We start from the raw sequence: 23,354 nt of genomic DNA, 5'->3' as shown, positions 1-23,354 counted from the left end.
TTACTGAAATAAATCAAGTTTTTCAAAATATTCTAATTTGCTGGCTTTTACCTGTAATATGAATGTTAATTAAATAATGTGCAAATGTTGTGTGTAAGAGCGATTGAGAGTGGGAGACAAGGGGGGGGGGGGGGGTTCAAATCCCCCCCCACTCCACCCCCCCGCCCCCTCCACCCGTGGGTGAAGAAACGCATCATTGGAATCGATAAGTGATTGTCGGCAGCTGCTTTGCAGAGATGAAAACACCCGGAAACGAACCCAACGCCTTTAAAAAAAAAAAAAAAAAAAAAGATAGAAAAATACCCCTCCGCCTCCCTCCTTTTTGAATCTCCACAAGGAATCCTCCACGGCCATCCACGCAATAATGGTGGAAAATGACGAGATGACAGCTGGTCGACGATGGTCACCAATTGCTAGCAACATTCTTCTAGTGGAACATTTTTTATATATATATATATATATATATATATATATCCGATGTGTGTGCTGCAAAGAGTGCATACACGGCGTGCATCCTGCAGAGACGATAACGTCATGGCCACTAAAAAAAAAACAAAAAAAAAACGCACATTGCAATGTTCACCACACGCCGCACACAAACACACCTGTCATGACAGCATCGTCTTTCCTGTCTCTACACTGCCAGCATCCATCATTGTCAAAGTTGCATTTCTTACCATGCAGCCGTCGCTTTGTCAGCCTTTAGTCTCCATATTTGGTGTTAAATACTCCCCCAGATCCATTTGTGCGTGGGTCGGCGCCCCTCATCCGGATCCGAGAAAAGCCCACTCTTCCGAACGCGTGTGCACGCGCGTGCGTGTGTGCGCGTGTGTGTGTTATCCCCACCCCCCCACCCTTTTTTTTTTCCACATGTAAACGACGACAAGGAAGAGGAGTGGGGGGGGGGGGGGGGGGGGGGGGTAGAGAAAGAGAGATAGGGAGAGAGACGTTACGCCACCTTAGCACGGACCCCCCCCCCCCCCTCCCTCCCTCTCTGTGGAATTGGAAGGTAATGGGTCTTAAAGAAACATTCTCTCAGCATTCTCCGCAACTCCGTGCCATCCACGCACACGCTGCGGCGCAGGGAGGAGATGAGAAGAAAAAAAAGGGGGGCTCAAAGTGAGTGACAGACGTTTTATTTGCAAACACACCATATTGCATTGCAGTGTGCAGAAACTGACATTTAACGTTTACTGCAATGAATTATGTTTAATTATGCAAGAACTTCCCCAGATTTCCCCCATTCTAATAATAACCTCACCCTGATGTTGTCATTATTGTATGTGTGTGTGTGTGTGTGTGTGTGTGTGTGTGTGTGTGCTGCTGGGTAAACATAAGGTGGTGCTGTCTTTAAGAGAGCAAGCCTGGGAAGGGGTGATGTAATGTGCTCTCAGACAATGATGTCATCGACTAAGACACAGCAAGGATTTAAAGTGACAAAGGCATTTTTTTTTTTTTTTTCATAGTGGGGCTTCGTCTAAATTCTGCATCGGCAGCAGCACCTGGGGGATGCCCGTTTTGAGGGCGACAACATGAAAACAGATTATTACATTAACATTGGATTGAATTCATCAGAGGCTGGAGGGTGTTTCGATGGAGAAGACACGGCATCTTTATTAATAGGGAGGTTTAAGAGACAAAAACACGTTTTTTTTTTTGTTACACACCACCTTTGTTGCTGGGCAAAATTAGACAAGCCAGCCGTTCGTTTTTGAAAAATGTTAACTATCTGCACGATTTGCATATGCTTTCAGTATAGATTTCAGATTTGAAACCGATTTTAAATATTTCAGTATACTGCGCAAAAACATTATTTTAAAGTGGTTTTTGAAACAATTAAACACTTGGACAGATAAAGTTGGATCCTCAAATAAAAAATCAAAAAAAATTAATCAGCACACTTAATATACAGGTAAAAGCCAGTAAATTAGAATATTTTGAAAAACTTGATTTATTTCAGTAATTGCATTCAAAAGGTGTAACTTGTACATTATATGTATTCATTGCACACAGACTGATGCATTCAAATGTTTATTTCATTTAATTTTGATGATTTGAAGTGGCAACAAATGAAAATCCAAAATTCCGTGTGTCACAAAATTAGAATATTACTTAAGGTTAATACAAAAAAGGGATTTTTAGAAATGTTGGCCAACTGAAAAGTATGACAATGAAAAATATGAGCATGTACAATACTCAATACTTGGTTGGAGCTCCTTTTGCCTCAATTACTGCGTTAATGCGGCGTGGCATGGAGTCGATGAGTTTCTGGCACTGCTCAGGTGTTATGAGAGCCCAGGTTGCTCTGATAGTGGCCTTCAACTCTTCTGCGTTTTTGGGTCTGGCATTCTGCATCTTCCTTTTCACAATACCCCACAGATTTTCTATGGGGCTAAGGTCAGGGGAGTTGGCGGGCCAATTTAGAACAGAAATACCATGGTCCGTAAACCAGGCACGGGTAGATTTTGCCCTGTGTGCAGGCGCCAAGTCCTGTTGGAACTTGAAATCTCCATCTCCATAGAGCAGGTCAGCAGCAGGAAGCATGAAGTGCTCTAAAACTTGCTGGTAGACGGCTGCGTTGACCCTGGATCTCAGGAAACAGAGTGGACCGACACCAGCAGATGACATGGCACCCCAAACCATCACCCAACCATGCAAATTTTGCATTTCCTTTGGAAATCGAGGTCCCAGAGTCTGGAGGAAGACAGGAGAGGCACAGGATCCACGTTGCCTGAAGTGTAGTGTAAAGTTTCCACCATCAGTGACGGTTTGGGGTGCCATGTCATCTGCTGGTGTCGGTCCACTCTGTTTCCTGAGATCCAGGGTCAACGCAGCCGTCTACCAGCAAGTTTTAGAGCACTTCAGGCTTCCTGCTGCTGACCTGCTCTATGGAGATGGAGATTTCAAGTTCCAACAGGACTTGGCGCCTGCACACAGCGCAAAATCTACCCGTGCCTGGTTTTACGGACCATGGTATTTCTGTTCTAAATTGGCCCGCCAACTCCCCTGACCTTAGCCCCATAGAAAATCTGTGGGGTATTGTGAAAAGGAAGATGCAGAATGCCAGACCCAAAAACGCAGAAGAGTTGAAGGCCACTATCAGAGCAACCTGGGCTCTCATAACACCTGAGCAGTGCCAGAAACTCATCGACTCCCTGCCACGTCGCATTAACGCAGTAATTGAGGCAAAAGGAGCTCCAACCAAGTATTGAGTATTGTACATGCTCATATTTTTCATTTTCATACTTTTCAGTTGGCCAACATTTCTAAAAATCCCTTTTTTGTATTAGCCTTAAGTAATATTCTAATTTTGTGACACACGGAATTTTGGATTTTCATTTGTTGCCACTTCAAATCATCAAAATTAAATGAAATAAACATTTGAATGCATCAGTCTGTGTGCAATGAATACATATAATGTACAAGTTACACCTTTTGAATGCAATTACTGAAATAAATCAAGTTTTTCAAAATATTCTAATTTACTGGCTTTTACCTGTATATATAGCACAACAGCCAGGATAAATATTTGAATTTTGTTGAGAATTTGGATAAAGATGCAGCTTTTATAGAATATAAACATTTATTTTCAACATAACTCATTATCAATTAGACCAGGGGTGTCAAACCTACGGCCCGCGGGCCTGATCAGGTTTTATCCAGCCCGCGTGATGAGTTTGCCAAGTATTAAAATGAGCTGCTTTTTTTTTTTTTTTTTAACAAAAGAAACTGCTGTTCTTAAATGTGTCCACTGGATGTCACAATAGCAGTTCTGTTAGGCAAGCAGTTTAAAAAAGAAACTGAAAACTTGCCTATTAACCACCTATCTTTAATGCCTCATGTGGGGTACACTACTGTTGGGTTTTGCATGGTTGAATGAATGTATGTATGTATGTGTATGCTTGCTTTAGTACTATTATCTTGTGTTAATCATTTAGCGTAGTTTTTTGTTGTTGTGCTTGCTACCATGTTTCATCATTCCATGTATATATTGTCCTCTGGACCCCCTGTGAAAAGCTTCTTCTAGCTTATTTGGGGAACCCTTTCACGTACCAACATCTTTAAATGATGATATTCACTACTATTGTAATTGTTATATGGCATTATGAATAAACTTGAAACTTGAAACGGTTTATACCAGGGCCAAGCTAGAGGTACACAGTAAAGGGTGACTGTGGCTCCTCCTCCTCGACCCACATTCTTAGAATAATTATGTATAAATCATCACACAACTCTTATGCTTAAGGGCCGTTGCTATAGTTATTATCAATTGTGTTGAAGTAGTACTTCTCTATCTGTGCAAAGAGACGACTTGCAAATCCAAAGATTGGAAGTCGTCTCGTATCGGTGTCTGTGTCCAGGAACGGCCTGCTGACTGCCAAGGCTGAACACCGCCGTGACGCAGACAAAGTAGAGACAGGGCGATATCAGCACATTTGCTTTTTTGTATAATCATATATTGTGTCTAACTTGAGCTGTCAAGATTACCCCCTTCCCACAGCGACAGCTTCATTGATGTAACCAGGGACCTCCCAAATAAATAGAGGAAGGACGTGAGCTAGACTTTAGAGCGTAATTTGGATCAGTAACTAGAGTACAGCCTAAAAAATGTCTTTCCTCAATTGAGCAAAATGTAACTCTGTCTCTGTATGGTTCCTTGCTTCTCGTCTGTTTAATAGATGTCATCAGTGTTTGAACCTGACACATGAAACTTAAAACCTGCCGTTTAAAATCGTCATTTGACACCCTCGTTGCCCCAAAATGTCCCTGTCAAACACGAGAAAAGTGAACTTAACCCTTTTGAATAGTTTTTACCTCCGTTCCTTACGATTTGTTGAGTTAGCTCTGTATAGATACGTGGACATGACAAAAAGAGGTATTTGGTACCTAGAAGAGTTCACATGTTGTGTTTTTTGTTCAATCCCAGAAAGACTGTGACTTAAACATTAACCCTGGCTTTGTAGATACACTGAGACGAAGACTAAGCTCAGTGTGTTTTTGAAACCGCACCAATTTCCTCAGAATTTTCAACAAACTTGAAGTGTTTTGTCCACAGGATTATTTGTGATGTGCTTGTTCTACTTTTGGCCAAAGTAAAACAAAGAAAACAACCTGGAGTTGTCTTTATTTTTAAGTTATCATGCCATGATTTTACCAGTCCGGCCCACTTTTGGTAATAGATTTTCCTCCATGCGGCCCCTGAGCTAAAATGACTTTGACACCCCTGAATTATACCAAACTATTCCAGAATCAGGAACAGAACCAGGAAGTAGCCTGCTAACTAATGAACTGATGGACAAAAACAAACAATATTTTTTTTACATGGTTATGTATTTTGTTTGTGTTTGCTAAATATTCTACTCCTGAACTGCTGCATACAAAAGTCCCTAAACTGTGTTGCTCGTGCTATTATTTTGCTGACATATTGTCTTGAAATTTCTCACACAAGTCTACAAAAAAAAACCTGTAACATTAGGGTGTTTTAGACATCCATCCATCCATCTTCTTCCGCTTATTCGAGGTCGGGTCGCGGGGGCAGCAGCCAAAGCAGGGAAGCCCAGACTTCCCTCTCCCCAGCCACTTCGTCCAGCTGTTCCCGGGGTATCCCGAGGCGTTCCCAGACCAGCCGGGAGACATAGTCCTCCCAACGTGTTCTGGGTCTTCCCCGTGGCCTCCTACCGGTCGGACGTGCCCTAAACACCTCCCTAGGGAGACGTTCGGGTGGCATCCTCACCAGATGCCCCAACCACCTCATCTGGAGGAGCAGTGGCTTTACTTTGAGCTCCTCCCGGATGACAGAGCTTCTCACCCTATCTCTAAGGGAGAGACCCGCCACCCGGCGGAGGAAACTCATTTCGGCCGCTTGTACCCGTGATCTTGTCCTTTCGGTCATAACCCAAAGCTTATGACCATAGGTGAGGATGGGAATGTAGATCGACCGGGAAATTGAGAGCTTTGCCTTCCGGCTCAGCTCCTTCTTCACCACAACGGATCGATACAGCGTCCGCATTACTGAAGACGCCGCACCGATCCGCCTGTCCATCTCACGATCCACTCTTCCCTCACTCGTGAACAAGACTCCGAGGTACTTGAACTCCTCCACTTAGGGCAAGATCTCCTCCCCAACCCGGAGATGGCACTCCACCCTTTTCCGGGCGAGAACCATGGACTCGGACTTGGAGGTGCTGATTCTCATCCCAGTCGTTTCACACTCGACTGCGGACCGATCCAGTGAGAGCTGAAGATCCTGGCCAGATGAAGCCATCAGGACCACATCATCTGCAAAAAGCAGAGACCTAATCCTGCAGAAACCAAACCGGATCCCCTCAACGCCTTGACTGCGCCTAGAAATTCTGTCCATAAAAGTTATGAACAGAATCAGTAACAAAGGGTAGCCTTGGCGTTGTTTTAGCCAAATTACTATTACATTTAATGCACATTATTAGCAGACTGACTGAGAGGAAGATGTCATTAGGATTTGTTGAAAAACATTGCCGCCACAGCAGGGACTTAGCCACTTTTATCCATGAGTCATTAATGGGACCCCAATGAGGATAAGTGGTATGCTAATATGTTGAACACAACCCATAGGGGGCATCACAGCTTTCATTTTGACATAGGGGTGTCCTCACTTTTTAAGCAACTATTTTCTTACCATTTTTGTTACAATGGATGTTTGCAAAGTGCTCTTTCTGAAACTATCTGTACACTTTTAAACATTTTGGAGAGCAGGTACTCAAGGCAGAAAAAAGGGAATTACGAATAGTAATATTGTTATGGGGCAGCACGGTGGAAGAGGGGTTAGTGCGTCTGCTTCAAAATACGGAGGTCCTGGGTTCGATCCTGCGCTCGGGATCTTTCGTTGTGGAGTTTGCATGTTCTCCCCGTGACTGCGTGGGTTCCCTCCGGGTACTCCGGCTTCCTCCCACCTCCAAAGACATGCACCTGGGGATAGGTTGATTGGCAACACTAAATTGGCCCCATTGTGTGAATGTTGTCTGTCTATCTGTGTTGGCCCTGTGATGAGGTGGCGACTTGTCCAGGGTGTACCCCGCCTTCCGCCCGAATGCAGCTGAGATAGGCTCCAGCACCCACTGTGACCCCGAAAGGGACAAGCGGTAGAAAATGGATGGATGGATGGAATCTTGCCTTCCTTCATACTTCCTCCAAACAAGCCGTTTGGAATTTGCCTATTTTGTGACATTTTTCCAATTGTAGACGTGAGCGGATATCTCCATATATGGTAGAGACTTGAGATTCAACAACATTGTAGTCAACGAGCTCCTCTTTTTTTGATATCTGCGCGTTTTGGGGCAGACTGGCTCGTTCATGCACGTGCATCCTCCGCTGTTGCCATTTGTAATACAAAGTAGCGTATAGTTTTTAAACTTATATCTGTCAGTAGACTCAATATGGAAATGCTAAAAACGACAACATGGCTGATGGGGAGAAGACGCTGTCGGAGTTCAGGCATGTAAGTAAGAGCGCCCACAAAACGGCGCATCCTGAAGAGACGGTCAGAAAGCGGTTTGAGGACCGTAAAACATAACCAATGCAAAATTTTGACCAAAGAACCACCATTACATGTTATGTAGACCAGGGTTCCCCAACCTTTTTTCCACCAGGGACCGGTTTAATGTAGAGATGTCTGATAATGGATTTTTTGCCGATATCCGATATTCCGATATTGTCCAACTCTTGATTACCGATTCCGATATCCACCGATACCGATATATACAGTTGTGGAATTAACACATTATTATGCCTAATTTTGTTGTGATGCCCCGCTGGATACATTAAACAATGTAACTAGGTTTTCCAAAATAAATCAACTCAAGTTATGGAAAAAAAATACCAACATGACACTGCCATATTTATTATTGAAGTCACAAAGTGCATTATTTTTTTTAACATGCTTGGAATTTGGGACATGCTCTCCCTGAAAGAGCATGAGGAGGTTGAGGTGGGCGGGGTTGGGGGGGGGGGGGGGCGGGGTTGAGGTGGCGGGCAGCGGGGGGGTTTATATTGTAGCGTCCCGGAAGAGTTAGTGCTGCAAGGGTTTCTGGGTATTTGTTCTGTTGTGTTAATGTTGTGTTACGGTGCGGATGTTCTCCCGAAATGTGTTTGTCATTCTTGTTTGGTGTGGATTCACAGTGTGGCGCATATTTGTAACAGTGTTAAAGTTGTTTATACGACCACCCTAAGTGTGACCTGTATGGCTTGCATTCACTTGTGTGTGTGAAAAGCTGTAGATATTTTGTGATTGGACCGGCACGCAAAGGCAGTGCCTTTAAGGTTTATTGGCGCTCTGTACTTCTCACGATGCGCCCCTGTACCACTCCGTACAGCGGCGTTTTAAAAAGTCATAAATTTTACTTTTTGAAACCGATACCGATAATTTCCGATATTACATTTTAAAGCATTTATCGGCCGATAATATCGGCAGTCCGATATTATTGGGCATCTCTAGTTTAATGTATGCATTATTTTCATTTACTGGCTTTCTACTGTACGTGTGGCAGATAAAAACAGCAAAAAAATTATCCTTTGGCTACAATCTGGCTCATTAACATTTTATATGTCCATTAATGTGCATTGTCCCATGCACTATAACAAAGGAGTAATATACATCTATTAACAAGCTTATTAGTGTTTAGTGGGACAGGCGAAAGTTAAGTTGGAGAAAATGCGTTAGTTCATAAATTAATTAGCAGAGGTGGGACCAAGTCATTGTTTTGCAAGTCACAAGTAAGTCTCAAGTCTTTGCCCTCGAGTCCGAGTCAAGTCCCGAGTCAAGACAGGCAAGCCCCGAGTCAAGTCCAAAGTCAAGACTGGAAAGTCTCAAGTCAAGTCCTAAGTCCTGCATTTTGAGTTTCGAGTCCTTTCAAGTCCTTTTAACCACAGACTAATATATTAACACAGATTGTGTATGCTTTTCAAACGCTGTATTTATTTATTAAAACAAGTGCATTTTAAATTGCAGGAAAGAAAATTGTGCTGACATTGCACTTTATAATAGCACTATTAACCAGTCATTTTAAACATTAACTCATTCCTTTACAGAACAAACACATTGAAAAATAAAGTGCAAATGTACTTATTTGTACAAAAGTGTTAACATTGAAAAAACATGACATATACGTGAACATAACAAAAAAGTTGTACTTTTTATATGTCAGGGCCCTATGCTGCATTGCATTTGCAAAAGACCAAATTAGCCAAGAGTCTGTCAGTCATTTGTGCACGATGGGGGCGTAGTATGATGCCACCATGGCTGAAAACTCGCTCCACTGGAGCACTGGAGGCAGGCACTGCCAAGACTCTCATGGCCACTCGGAACAGTGAAAGAAGAGTCTTCATGTTCAATGCCCAGAACAAAAGGGGGAGAGAGTTGTTTTGGGTTGGTGCACTACTTGTAAGTGTATCTTGTGTTTTTTATGTTGATTTAATTAAAAAAAGAAAAAATTATTTCTTGTGCGGCCCGATACCAATCGATCCACGGACCAGTACCGGGCCGCGGCCCGGTGGTTGGGGACCACTGAGGTAAACAACCAACAGTATGTCAGAAAGCTAGCTAAAACCGTACACATATTCATAATATAGTATACATTTTAACTGACCTTTATTTTACTATTTTTGTCTTTTTTTAGGTGGCTAAAATACGCGGTGCTGCTGACCGCCGTCTAACGTTACGTGTGATATATTGACTAACGTAACCCTGCTTAAAAAAAATCACTGAACAAAAAGTATGAATAAGGTAGTGAACTGCAACAGATTCCCGTGTTTGCAATAACGTTATAACGTTAGCAGTGAGTTTACAGCCTCACTGATTTAACTACACAGCAAATAAAAGTCACGTTACTTAGCCAATAAACGTTATCTTACATTCAAAACTTACCGTTCTTTGTGCAACTTCAAATGCCGGACGAAGTTGGAAGTTGTTGCCTCTCCATCAGTAATTTTCGAACCGCATGTGTTGCATACTGCAAACCGTTTTGTGTTGACCACCTCGTAATTTTTATACCCAAACAAAATTATTTTAGGTATCATTTTTTGTTCACTGGCGTGTGGTTTGGACATGTCTTCTTCGTTGGTTGTCCTGCAATTTGATTGGATGAATGCTGTGTGATGAAAACAAAGTAGATCTAATTTGATTGGCTGTTGTACTGAGAGCACACCAGCTGACACACGCAACACTGATAGACAAGTACACAATGAAAAATACGGAGCGCTCCCGAATAACTTTTTCATCTTTGGGTTTTGGGGAAAGTAGCAAGTCATGTCAAGTCATGTCAATTCAAAAGGCTCAAGTCCAAGTGAAGTCACAAGTCATTGATGTTAAAGTCTAAGTCGAGTTGCAAGTCTTTTTACATTTTGTCAAGTCGAGTCTAAAGTCATCAAATTCATGACTCGAGTCTGACTCGAGTCCAAGTCATGTGACTCGAGTCCACACCTCTGTTAATTAGTGTTTCTGTGCGGCCCGGTAGCAAATGTGTAACGGCCCCGGACCGGTGGTTGGAGACCACTGAATTGTTTTGAATGTGGAAAGAAAAGTCATAACATGATCCCTTTTAAGTCTCACCTTTTATCTCATGAGACTTTCATTTCAACAATTACATTTTTAAATGAAACACAACTAGTGAACTTTCCACACTTTGTAGAACAGTAAAACTTTTTTTTATTTTAATTTTTTTTTTTTTTTTTACTGCTTTAACAGCAACTTGTGACAATAATGATAATGAAAACCCCTTATTTTTTTGGGATCTTCCCCAGAAAATATGTCACTGTATACATTGAAAAGGAAATGTTGCTCTCTCTTCCTTCCTCAAACATCAGTAAACAAGACTTTGAGTTGTTTTTCTCTTTTGTTTATGTTTAGGAACCACTAGCGACGTAATGTTTTCCGCAGTGCTAATGTGGTTAATTTTGCACCAAACAACGTCAGAGGACTGCACAAATATTACCTTTCTGTGTGATGCTGCGTGTCAGAGGAGATGTACTGTATACAACATTTTTTTTTTTTTTTTGCTGGCAATCAGCACACATGGGGAGGTTTTGGGTGGCTCATGAGCATCATCAAGCAGTTTGGAGAGGAATTCTCACCGGAACTCAAATATATAGTCTGAATGATATCAAAAAATATTGAGGAAAATTGTTGACAGTGAGTAATTAATCAATGAAAACAAATAGTTTTATCGTGCATGGCAAAATGGCAGTTGCTTGTGCACGTGTTTGAAAAATGGACATTTACAGTAAATAAGTAGTGTATGAAATTCTACCTTTTAGGACTCCTTCAGTCTCTATACTCCTGATATCTTATTTTCCCATGATCCAACACACCCTCGTCAGTTTAAGGCCCTGTCTATACGGGAAGGCTTGTCTTGTATTCTTTTGGGCGGGTCGAAAATGTTTTAGTTTTTTCTATTGCTGTCAAAAATAACAAGTTATTTATGTGAATAAGCACCAATAATTCCTTGCATTATGTGTATACACAGATTAATCACACACTTGTTTTGACTATACATGCTTAAGCGTCAATATATACCTTGATGTTGCAGAAAAAAGACCATATATTTTTTCAACCGATTTCCGAACTCTAAATGGGTGAATTTTGGCGAAATAAACGCCTTTCTAATATTCGCTCTCGGACGTCGCATCGGGAAGCAATCCTCCATTTTCTCAAACACTGAGTCAAATCAGCTCTGTTATTTTCCGTTTTTGCGACTGTTTTCCGTACCTTGGAGACATCATGCCTCGTCGGTGTGTTGTCGGAGGGTGTAACAACACGAACAGGGACGGATTCAAGTTGCACCAGTGGCCCAAAGATGCGAAAGTGGCAAGAAATTAAACGTTTGTTCCGCACACTTTACCGACGAAAGCTATGCTACGACAGAGATGGCAAGAATGTGTGGATATCCTGCGACACTCAAAGCAGATGCATTTCCAACGATAAAGTCAAAGAAATCTGCCGCCAGACCCCCATTGAATCTGCCGGAGTGTGTGAGCAATTCAGGGACAAAGGGCCTCGCTAGCACGGCAAGCAATGGCGGCAGTTTGTTCCCGCAGACGAGCGAGCTAAACCCCCTGGATGTCTTGGCTCACACCGTCCCGAAGATGATCAAGAGAAGAATATCGACCCTAGCTTCCCTGGCCTGCTGACATGAGGGTATGTCTACAGAATATATTAATTGATGAAAATTGGGCTGTCTGCACTCTCAAAGTGCATGTTGTTGCCAAATGTATTTCATATGCTGTAAACCTAGTTCATAGTTGTTAGTTTCCTTTAATGCCAAACAAACACATACCAATCGTTGGTTAGAAGGCGATCGCCGAATTCGTCCTCGCTTTCTCCCGTGTCGCTGGCTGTCGTGTCGTTTTCGTCGGTTTCGCTTGCATACGGTTCAAACCGATATGGCTCAATAGCTTCAGTTTCTTCTTCAATTTCGTTTTCGCTACCTGCCTCCACACTACAACCATCCGTTTCAATACATGCGTAATCTGTTGAATCGCTTAAGCCGCTGAAATCCGAGTCTGAATCCGAGCTAATGTCGCTATGGCTTGCTGTTCTTTCCGTCATGTTTGTTTGTATTGGCTTCACTATGTGACGTCACAGGAAAATGGACGGGTGGTTAAAATCAGGCACTTTGAAGCTTTTTTTAGGGATATTGCGTGATGGGTAAAATTTTGAAAAAAACTTCGAAAAATATAATAAGCCACTGGGAACTGATTTTTAATGGTTTTAACAATTCTGAAATTGTGATAATGTTCCCCTTTAACCGCAGATGGTTACCTGAAAGGGTTGCTATATGGTAAGTGATCAGTGGTCACTGGCAAATTTCACTTCAAAATGTACCCTTCTTAGATAAAACTGTTAAATTTTATGAAAATAAGTGACATGCATTCAAGTACATGGATTCAGTTCCCCCCTTTGCAACTGGCTGCTTGACTTCCTCACAGACAGACCCCAATCTGTGAGAGTGGGCAACAACACCTCCAGTGCCATCTCCCTGTGCACCGGCTCCCCCCAAGGCTGCGTCCTGAGTCCGCTGCTGTTCACGTTGATGACCCATGACTGCTGTGTCAGGTCCACTACCAACCACATTGTGAAGTATGCGGACGACACGAGAGTAGTGGGCCTCATCCGTGACAACAATGACATGGACTACAGGGAGGAGGTGAAACATCTGGTTGACTGGTGCAGAAGCAACAACCTGGTCCTGAATGTCAACAAGACCAAGGAGATCATCGTTGACTTCAGGAAGCACCAGTCCAGCCACGCTCCACTCTTCATCAACGGCACAGCAGTGGAGATAGTAAGCAGCACCAAGTTCCTGGGGTGCAGATAACTGAGAATAAAACCTGGTCCCTACACACCGGAGCTCTTGTAAAAAGAGCTCAGCAGCGCATGCACTTTTTGCGTGGGATGAAAAGAGCACAGCTCTCTCTCACCCCATTCTCACCACATTCTACAGAGGCACTATAGAGAGCCTGCTGACCAACTGCATCTCTGTCTGGACTGGAGCCTGCAGTGCCTCAGACTGGAAGTCTCTCCAGAGAGTGGTGAGGACGGCGGAAAAGATCATCAGGACTCCTCTTCCTCCTATCCAGGAGATCGCAAAAAGCCGCTGCCTGACCAGGGCTCAGAAAATCTGCAAAGACTCCTCCCACCCCCACCAAGGACTGTTTTCACTGCTGGACTCGAGAAAGAGGTTCCGCAGCCTCCGAAGCAGAACCTCCAGGTTCTGTAACAGCTTCTTCCCTCAAGCCGTAAGACTCTTGAACGCATCATGATTAAATTATCCCCTCAACTCCCCCCAAAATGGATTAACTCGCTGGAATAAAAAAGACAATATAACATACATCCATAAACGTGGATGCATGTGGAAAAGTGCAATACATTTATCTGTACAGTAATCTATTTATTTATTTATATATATTTATTTATTTTATATATATATTTATATATTATTTATATATATTTATTTATTTATTTATATATGCACCTTATTGCCTTTTTATCCTGCACTACCATGAGCTTATGTAACGACATTTCGTTCTTATCTGTGCTGTAAAGTTCAAATTTGAATGACAATAAAAAGGAAGTCCAAGTCTAAGTCTAAGTAACACATTTTAAATGCTTAACATTTTGACAAAAAAATTGCATTTGTGCCCAAATACTTAGGTCCTTTAAGGCACATCTTTAAAAATGCAAGCGAGTAATAACCTGTGATTAATACAAATTCAAAAGTGTGATTAATCTGATGAATTAATCATTTGACAGCACTAGTTTATATATGTGTCCGATACTCACGTAATGATCCCGTCCAGACGGGAGAAAACAATGTAATACATATGCCACACCTACGTGTGGTGTTGTAAACACACAGTGGCACCGGACGCGTACTATAGAAGAAGGAAAATAGAAGCATATAAAGTCCGTCGTCCGGCGCTACACATCAACACAGAAAGACGATGGCGAACGCACACAAGAAATCAGAGTCTCTTTGAAGTCGTAGTAGAATTGGTTATGCGCGGGTTGTCTCGTTTTTAGTCACATCACGGTTAACAAAAAGGAACCTGTTCCCCAAAAATATGGTTGCAGTGCAGTCATAACGTCATTGCCATGTGGATTGAAGGCTGAATTGATACAATACTTTAGCATTCCGAGTTTTCTGATCCAAGGTTGTTCTCTACAAGCTGGTCCTTAAAACGGTGACCTTTGCATTTTGGAAGGAGGCTCTCCGACTGACACCCTTGTTCTTGCCTGGCGCTTTGGTCCCGCCGTTCTCCTCTTGGTCACATTCCGAGACCTGGACCTGAGGTCTGCTTTCTTTAATGCTCAGCTTGAGCGCATCATTTATGTTGTGGCCGTTTGAGTGATGGTTTACATCTGGCAACCCTTGGCCAAAGTCCTTGCTCTCCTGGTCAGACCTTCTTCCAACTTCACATTCCGTGATGACCAGCTCCTCTTGGTCTTCTAGGTGAGGGGATATGCAGGATTCGTTCCTGGTGATGTCCGTGTCTGAGATGCTGATGTCGCAAGCGATCTTATAGAAGAGCGAGTGGTTTTCTTTCATTTTCTCTAAGCTCTGACTGACCGTGGAGGACATCACGTTGCCATCATCAAGACAAACAGGTTGGTCCTCTTTGCCTGGGATCCCTTCATAACTGATGTCTTGGATATGCAAGGGTAGGAATTCATGGTGGTGGTTGGTGGAGAGGAACCACTTGGATCTTAGATCAGATGATACAATACTCCCTTCTTCATCATCATTCTTCTCCTGCTGCTCATCTTCCTGGTAGCCCACAAAACCTTTGCTTCCATCTTTCTGGTAGACCGTCATAGTTGAGATGTGATGTGGCGATGGTGGCCGTTTGGTTTTGGTGTGCGTGTAACTTTTGTGCTGTGTTTTTCGCCCCGGCTTTAATGGATGTTGTTTATCTTTATCTTCAGATGTCAGTTCTGCAGACACATAGCTCAGGGAACTTCTGAAGGTCTTTGAATGGCAGTTAGTTTCATGATCTAAAACACAGGAAGTTTGCACAGACAGTGAATGCACTAACAATGACAATTATAACTACTGTATGGACACAAATATAGGATGACACATCCTTTTCAGAATTTAAAAAAAATATAAAGTCGTGGTCAAAAGTTTACATACACTTGTAAATAACATAATTTCATGGCTGTCTTGAGTTTCCAATCATTTCTACAACTCTTATGTTTTTGTGATAGAGTGATTGGAGCACATACTAGTTTGTCACAAAAAACATTCAAGAAGTTTTGTTCTTTTATGAATTTATTATGGGTCTACTGAAAATGTGACCAAATCTACTGGGTCAAAAGTATACATACAGCAATGTTAATATTTGGTTACATGTCCCTTGGCAAGTTTCACTACAATAAGGCGCTTTTGGTAGCCATCCACAAGCTTCTGGCCAGCTTCTGCTTTCATTTTTGACCACTCCTCTTGACAAAATTGGTGCAGTTCAGCTAAATTTGTTGGTTTTCTGACATGGACTTGTTTCTTCAGCATTGTCCACATGTTCTCAATGGGGTTTAAGTCAGGACTTTGGGAAGGCCATTCTAAAACTTTAATTCTAGCCTGATTTAGCCATTCCTTAACCACTTTTGACGTATGTTTGGGGTCATTGTCCTGTTGGAACACCCAAGACTTGCCAACATCCGGGCTGATGATTTTAGGTTGTCCGAAGAATTTGGAGGTAATCCTCCTTTTTCATTGTCCCATTTACTCTCTGTAAAGCACCAGTTCCATTGGCAGCAAAACAGGCCCAAAGCATAATACCTACCATACTTGCCAACCCTCCCGAATTTTCCGGGAGACTCCCGAAATTCATCGCCTCTCTCGAAAACCTCCCGGGACACATATTCTCCCGAAAATTTCCCGATTTTCAGCCGGAGCTGGAGGCCACGCCCCCTCCAGCTCCATGCGGACCGAGTGAGGACAGCTTTTTTTCACGACGGGAGGACAACAGCATGACAAGAACTAAATCATCCAGACTAGAGATAAATTATATGATGTTTATCTTACCTAAAAAATAAATATATTTATTAATGAAAAAAAAAAAAAAAAACGAAATACATTTTTACTATATTTTGCTAAAAACATCAAAATTAATTTTATTTTTATTTGTATTTTTTCTGACTCCTTATTACATCCAGCCATAGAATTATACATTAAAATAAACATATTTGAAATAATTAATTTTAAATGATCATAATAATTCATTTAAAATGACCATATTTAATTATTAAAATAATTGCTTGTTTATCAACAACTTTAGCATTTTATTCATTACATTTTGAAGCTCTCAGAAGCCAAGTTATTTATATTCCTTAATATTTATTTATGCAAGTTTAAAGTATCAATTATCTAAACACAGTTTTGTTTGCATATTTTCAGGATGTATATATATATATATATATATATATATATATATATATATATATATATATATATATATATATATATATATATATATATATATATATGTGTATGAAATACTCGACTTGGTGAATTCTAGCTGCCAATATACTCCTCCCCTCTTAACCACGCCCCCAACCACGCCCCGCCCCACCCTTGACCACACCCCCCACCCTCCACCTCCCGAAATCGGAGGTCTCAAGGTTGGCAAGTATGATAATACTACCACCACCATGCTTGACGGTAGGTGTGGTGTTCCTGGGATTAAAGGCCTCACCTTTTCTCCTCCAAACATATTGCTGAGTATTGTGGCCAAACAGCTAGTAGAAAAGCTCTTACTCACTTGGGGAGGAGTCCTTGGTTTGCATGTATAAATCTCTAGACCCCATGTAAAGGTAATGATAATGTAAGTCAATACGGTAACAAAACAAAATGAATACCTGATGTGGCTCTTTGCGTTCCAGGTGTGTCATGAAGAAGTCCCTCTCCTTTGATTGGTGATGTGGCACTCTCTCTGACTGCACTGATGGATTAGATTAACACATTTTTAAATTTCAGCAACCATTTTATTTAGACTCAAGGGACAATACTATCGAAATTAAACTTGGACATACTGTACTTTAGAGTAGTTAACTTGTATATAGCAGTGTATATTTACCATACAGTGGTTCCTTGGTTTTTGTACGCCCAACTTTTCATATGATTTGGTTTTGATGACCATTTTTTGCCAACATTTTGGCTCAGTTTTCAAATGCCGTCTGTTATTGTAACAACGAATCCTACTCGTTGGTGACTCAAGTCTCTGCTTTTTGAATGTTTTATTATTATCATTTTCTATTGATTATGACTTCAAAATAAGTCAAGATAGGGCCAACGGTATGGAAAGTCAAACAGGACATAAATAAATAAATACATATTTAGATCATTACTTAAATGTGTCATTAATTAATTATGATTGGAATTAAATACATATATTTTATTAAATCTCAGTAATTTATTCAATGTAAAAGTACATTTAATTATTTAATTTAATCATTTAATTATGTTTTGATTAATTATTTCATGATTTAATGATTATATATATATATATTTTTAATTAATTGTGTGTCCATTATGGAGGATTAAACAGGATCAAATAAATAATTACCTAAATATGTCAATTAAATCAAATGACAATTGAATAATTGAGTAAAAAAAGGTTATATATGTTTTTCTGTTAAATTGACTCGTATTTGGTATTTTAATAACATAACACATTTGATAAACCAAGAAGGGGCCAAAGATATAATATAATGGGACAAAATTAACTTAATAAAGAAAATTTTAAACAACTACTTCAATGTTTTTTTAATCCATTATAATTGGAATGAAATACATAAACCGGTTATTAAATGTGTCTAATGTAAACATACATATTAATTTAAATATTTAATAATTTGATATTTCATTAATTATTTAAGAATTTAGATAACTATTTCATAATGTAAGAATGTATCTATTTATTTCATGAACCTGTGTGTCAGCTGTGGCCGATCAAATGGGACAAAATAAAATAATAAATACATCTTTGAAAAATTACTTTGATGTGTCTGTAATGAACTCAAATGGGTATTTATGAAGCACTGCAACACATGTCCATGAAGTAATTAAAAGGGAAATATTAGATATGTTTTTACACTAAATTAAATGGTATTTGAATGAAATAATGACACATTTATTAGCACATTCATTGATTTCATAAATTTTTTCTTAAAATTATTGACACTATTATTTCACTGTGTATTTAATTGATGAATTGATGGTGCATTTAAATACCATATTTTTGTTTACAATTGTAATGTAATTAATGACACATTTAAGTCATTATTTAAAGATGTATTAATTTATTTAATTCTGTTCCACAAGGTGGCGTCAGCTTGCCTCTTCCCTCCCCTTCTCCCTGTCTGCTCCTCATCGTCCTCGCCAACAAGAGTCCTCAATAAAGGTAAAAGTGATGTTAAATGTGACCTCTTTCACATTGTTTCATGTATCTAAAACCCTAATTATTCTCTTTAAAATGTGCTTTGTGTTTTTGGGTGTCTCTGGAACGGATTACTTAGGTGTACTTTATTTCTTATTGGAAAAATTGCCATTCGGTCTTTGTCAGATCTTTTGGAACAGAATACTACTGGAACAAAAAAATGTCTAGCACAGATGATACTATCTAAATCAGTGTTTTTCAACCACTGTGTGCCGTGAGATTATCTAATTTCACCTAATTGGGTTAAAAATAGTTTTTGCAAACCGGCAATTATAGTCTGCAAATGATGTGTTGTTGTTGAGTGTCGGTGCTGTCGAGAGCTCGGCAGAGTAACCGTGTAATACTCTTCCATATCAGTAGGTGGCAGCAGGTACCTAATTGCTTTGTAGATGTCGGAAACAGCGGGAGGCAGTATGCAGGTAAAAAGGTGTCTAATGCTTAAACCAAAAATAAACAAAAGGTGAGTGCCCCTAAGAAAAGGCATTGAAGCTTAGGGAAGGCTTTGCAGAACGAAACTAAAACTGAACTGGCTACAAAGTAAACAAAAACAGAATGCTGGACGACAGCAAAGACTTACAGCGTGTGGAGCAAAGACGGCATCCACAATGTACATCCGAACATGACATGACAATCAACAATGTAACCTCAAAGAAGGATAAAAACAACTGAAATATTCTTGATTCCTAAAACAAAGTAAATGCGGGAAATATCGCTCAAAGGAAGACATGCTACAGGAAAATACCAAAAAAAAAAGAAAAAGCCACCAAAATAGGAGCGCAAGACAAGAAGTAAAGCACGACACACAGGAAAACAGCAAAAAACTCAAAGTAAGTCACGGCGTGATGTGACAGGTGGTGACAGTACACCTACTTTGAGACAAGGGCTATAGTGATGCATGGTTGGTTATGCTTTAAAGTCATATCAAACAGTTGCGACAATAATTTTTTACTGTCAACTGAGTTTTGTTTTTTTAATGATTTCTGCTGGTGGTGTACCTCCGTATTTTTTCAACGCAAAAAAAGGTGCCTTGGCTCAAAAAAGGTTGAAAAACACTGATCTAAATAGCTGGCAACTATAGTGTGTACCGTATTTTTTGGACTATAAGTCGCAGTTTTTTTTCATAGTTTGGCCGGGGGTGCGACTTATACTCAGGAGCGACTTATGTGTGAAATTATTAACACATTAGCGTAAAATATCAAATAATATTATTTAGCTCATTCACGTAAGAGACTAGACGTATAAGATTTCATGGGATTTAGCGATTAGGAGTGACAGATTGTTTGGTAAACGTATAGCATGTTCTATATGTTATAGTTATTTGAATGACTCTTACCATAATATGTTACGTTAACATACCAGGCACGTTCTCAGTTGGTTATTCATGCCTCATATAACGTACACTTATTCAGCCTGTTGTTCACTATTCTTTATTTATTTTAAATTGCCTTTCAAATGTCTATTCTTGGTCAATCAAATCAAATCAACTTTATTTATAAAGCACATTTAAAATTTACCACAGGGGTAGCCAAAGTGCTGTACAATGAACAGGTTAAAAGATAAAACGAGTACCGAGCAAACACAACACAACACAAACAGAACACGATAAAAAAATAAATAATTAAAATAGAATTAATAAAAACATAAAAACAGGATCACAGCAGGTGTATTATGGGGCGCCATTGCAGGATGGATATCACTCAGTGTTAAAAGCCATGGAATAAAAGTATGTTTTTAAGAGAGATTTAAAAACAGGAAGAGAGGAGGCTTGTCTAACACTCAGGGGTAGGTCGTTCCAGAGCTTGGGAGCAGCAACGGCGAAAGCTCTGTCACCTCTAAGCTTCAGCCTTGTGTCAGGGACCGTCAACAGCAGCTGATCGGCTGATCTTAAGGATCGGGTGGGGCAGTAAGGCTGAAGGAGGTCGGAGAGATAGGTTGGCGCGAGGTTGTTTAGACATTTAAAAACAAATAAAAGGAGTTTAAAATGTATTCGGTAACGCACAGGGAGCCAGTGAAGGGACGCTAAAATAGGGGTGATGTGCTCACGTCTGCGGGTCTGTGTTAGCAGACGAGCAGCAGAGTTCTGCACGAGCTGCAGGCGGGCGAGGGAGGCCTGGCTAATGCCAACATACAGGGCATTGCAGTAGTCAAGACGAGTCGAGATAAAAGCGTGGATTAATTTCTCAAGATCATGTCTTGATAGAAGCGGTTTCACTTTCGCTATTTGGCGTAATTGATAAAAGCTTTTTTGAACGACGCTGCTGATTTGTTTTTCGAATTTAAAATCTGAGTCAAACTTTACCCCCAGGTTTGTGACACAGTCGCTGAGATACGGGGTCAGAGTGCCGAGGTCAACGTTGGGGGAGGGAGAGCGACTTGGACCGAACAACATAACTTCTGTTTTATCTTCATTTAGGCTCAGGAAGTTAGCTGAAAGCCAGACTTTGATGTCGTGCAGGCAGTCAATAAGACGTTGAACCGTGTTATTTTGTGCCATGGGAAAATAAATCTGGCAATCATCGGCATAAAAATGAAATGCAATACTGTACTTCCTAAAAATAGAACCAAGGGGGAGAAGGTAAAGCGCAAATAAAATTGGGGCAAGGATTGAGCCCTGGGGGACCCCATGTGGTAAAGGAGCTGTGGACGACATAAAACTGTCTACTTTTACACAAAAACTCTTGGTGTTGGCTTTTATCAAATAAACTTCGCCAAAAGATGCGACTTATATATGTTTTTTTCCTTCTTTATTATGCATTTTCGGCAGGTGTGACTTATACTCCGAAAAATAGGGTACATGTCACTCTGTATGAACAGTGTCTTATGTGTGAATATTTAGTGTGCGCGACATTGTTGTCTAGCACTGTGTAGCACTGCATGGATGGCTGTCGAGTTTATGTCGGAATTCATGTCTCTCCCAATGAACCGCAACTCCCTGATGCCGGCAGCACTCATGCAACTGAGTGCAGCCACTTGTGTGAGTTGATAAGTTACCTTTGCATGACTCGCTGCCGTATTCGTTCCACACGCCTGAGTTTGGCCTCGCGCTGCTCGGGGCTCTTACAGGGATCCGGTTCAATGTCAGAGGTCAGCAGGACAGAGGCCCGTTCGTCCGCCTGCTCAAGCAATTTACCGATAGAACGAGCACGCAAGTCAAATAGTTATGCATGCACATCTGATGTTATTATTCCTAACCTTGATTTCAGTGCTAGTACTTTTGTCACAGCCGTGCATCCTTGACGCCTCTTTAGAAGCAGCAGGCTCCATCACAAGACGCCTGACGGATGGTTTGTGTTTTTGGTCCTGGACTTCAGGTGAGACCTGCTCAGGCAGCGGGGTGTCGAGCTCGGGCGGGGGATCCTCCACGGAAACCCGCCGAGCCACAAGGGAGGACGGCAGCACGGCGGCGACGACTCGTGTCACCCTTAAAGGAAAAGGGGCCTGAGGAAAATAAATGATCACTTCATTCGGTACTTTAAGGTGCTTCCGCTATCCATCATATTAGGAACACCTCACACTATTACTCAATTCTCTAGATCAGTGGTTTTCAAACCAAGTAGCACCTCAGGAAACACTTGGCTCTCCAAGTACCACTAATATGACCAAAATTAAAACACAGCAGCGTAGTAGACCTAAGTATTCATTGAAACAAGTCAGAGGTTTTATTTAACAAGTACAAAACCCAAAACCAGTGAAGTTGGCACATTGTGTAAATCGTAAAAAAACCACACAATACAATGATTTGCAAATCCTTTTCAACCTATATTCAATTGAATAGACTTCAAAGACAAGATACTTAACGTTGGAACTGGAAAACGTTATTTTTTGCAAATATTAGCTCATTTGGAATTTGATGCCTGCAACATGTTTCAAAAAAGCTTGCACAAGTGGCAAAAAAGACTGAGAAAGTTGAGGAATGCTCATCAAACACTTATTTGGAACATCCCACAGGTGAACAGGCTAATTGGGAAGAGGTGGGTGCCATGATTGGGTATAAAAGCAGCTTCCATGAAATGCTCAGTCATTCACAAACAAGGATGGGGCGAGGGTCACCACTTTGTGAACAAATGTGTGAGCAAATTGTCGAACAGTTTAAGAACAACATTCCTCAACGAGCTATTGCAAGGAATTTAGGGATTTCAGCATCTACGGTCCGTAATGTCATCAAAAGATTCAGAGAATGTGGAGAAATCACTGCACGTCAGCGATGATATTAAAAGCAACATCTGTGTGTAAAGGATATCACCACATAGGCTCAGGAACACTTCAGAAAACCACTGTCAGTAACTACAGTTTGTCGCTACATCTGTAAGTGCAAGTTAAAACTCTACTTTGCAACGCAAAAGCCATTTATCAACAACACCCAGAAACGCCACCGGCTTTGCTAGGCC

General features: G+C 40.9%; 3 protein-coding genes across 4 annotated transcripts in view; 1 reads left to right on the top strand and 2 right to left on the bottom strand.

Annotated features, from left to right (window-relative positions):
* The window catches only part of LOC133610924 (liprin-alpha-3-like), an 88,427-nt gene extending 87,583 nt beyond the window's left edge, over positions 1 to 844 (bottom strand). The window contains exon 1 of the mRNA XM_061967694.1: positions 678 to 844. The gene's annotated coding sequence lies outside the window, so the exon portion shown is untranslated. The remainder of the gene's footprint in view (positions 1 to 677) is intronic.
* LOC133610933 (stonustoxin subunit beta-like) overlaps positions 1 to 23,354 on the top strand; it is a 460,649-nt gene that overhangs the window by 309,126 nt on the left and 128,169 nt on the right. The window lies entirely within an intron of this gene.
* The window catches only part of plekha4 (pleckstrin homology domain containing A4), a 56,543-nt gene continuing 47,481 nt past the window's right edge, over positions 14,293 to 23,354 (bottom strand). Inside the window, exons 21-24 of the mRNA XM_061967695.1 lie at positions 22,159 to 22,404; positions 21,958 to 22,079; positions 17,387 to 17,469; positions 14,293 to 15,523 (exon numbers count right to left, since the gene is read on the bottom strand). Of these exons, the coding sequence (XP_061823679.1) occupies positions 14,691 to 15,523; positions 17,387 to 17,469; positions 21,958 to 22,079; positions 22,159 to 22,404 (1,284 nt within the window). The 3' untranslated portion in view covers positions 14,293 to 14,690. The remainder of the gene's footprint in view (positions 15,524 to 17,386; positions 17,470 to 21,957; positions 22,080 to 22,158; positions 22,405 to 23,354) is intronic.

Source organism: Nerophis lumbriciformis, linkage group LG11, assembly GCF_033978685.3.
Source record: "Nerophis lumbriciformis linkage group LG11, RoL_Nlum_v2.1, whole genome shotgun sequence".
NCBI lineage: Eukaryota > Metazoa > Chordata > Actinopteri > Syngnathiformes > Syngnathidae > Nerophis > Nerophis lumbriciformis.
This window is presented reverse-complemented; position numbering and strand designations above follow the sequence as displayed.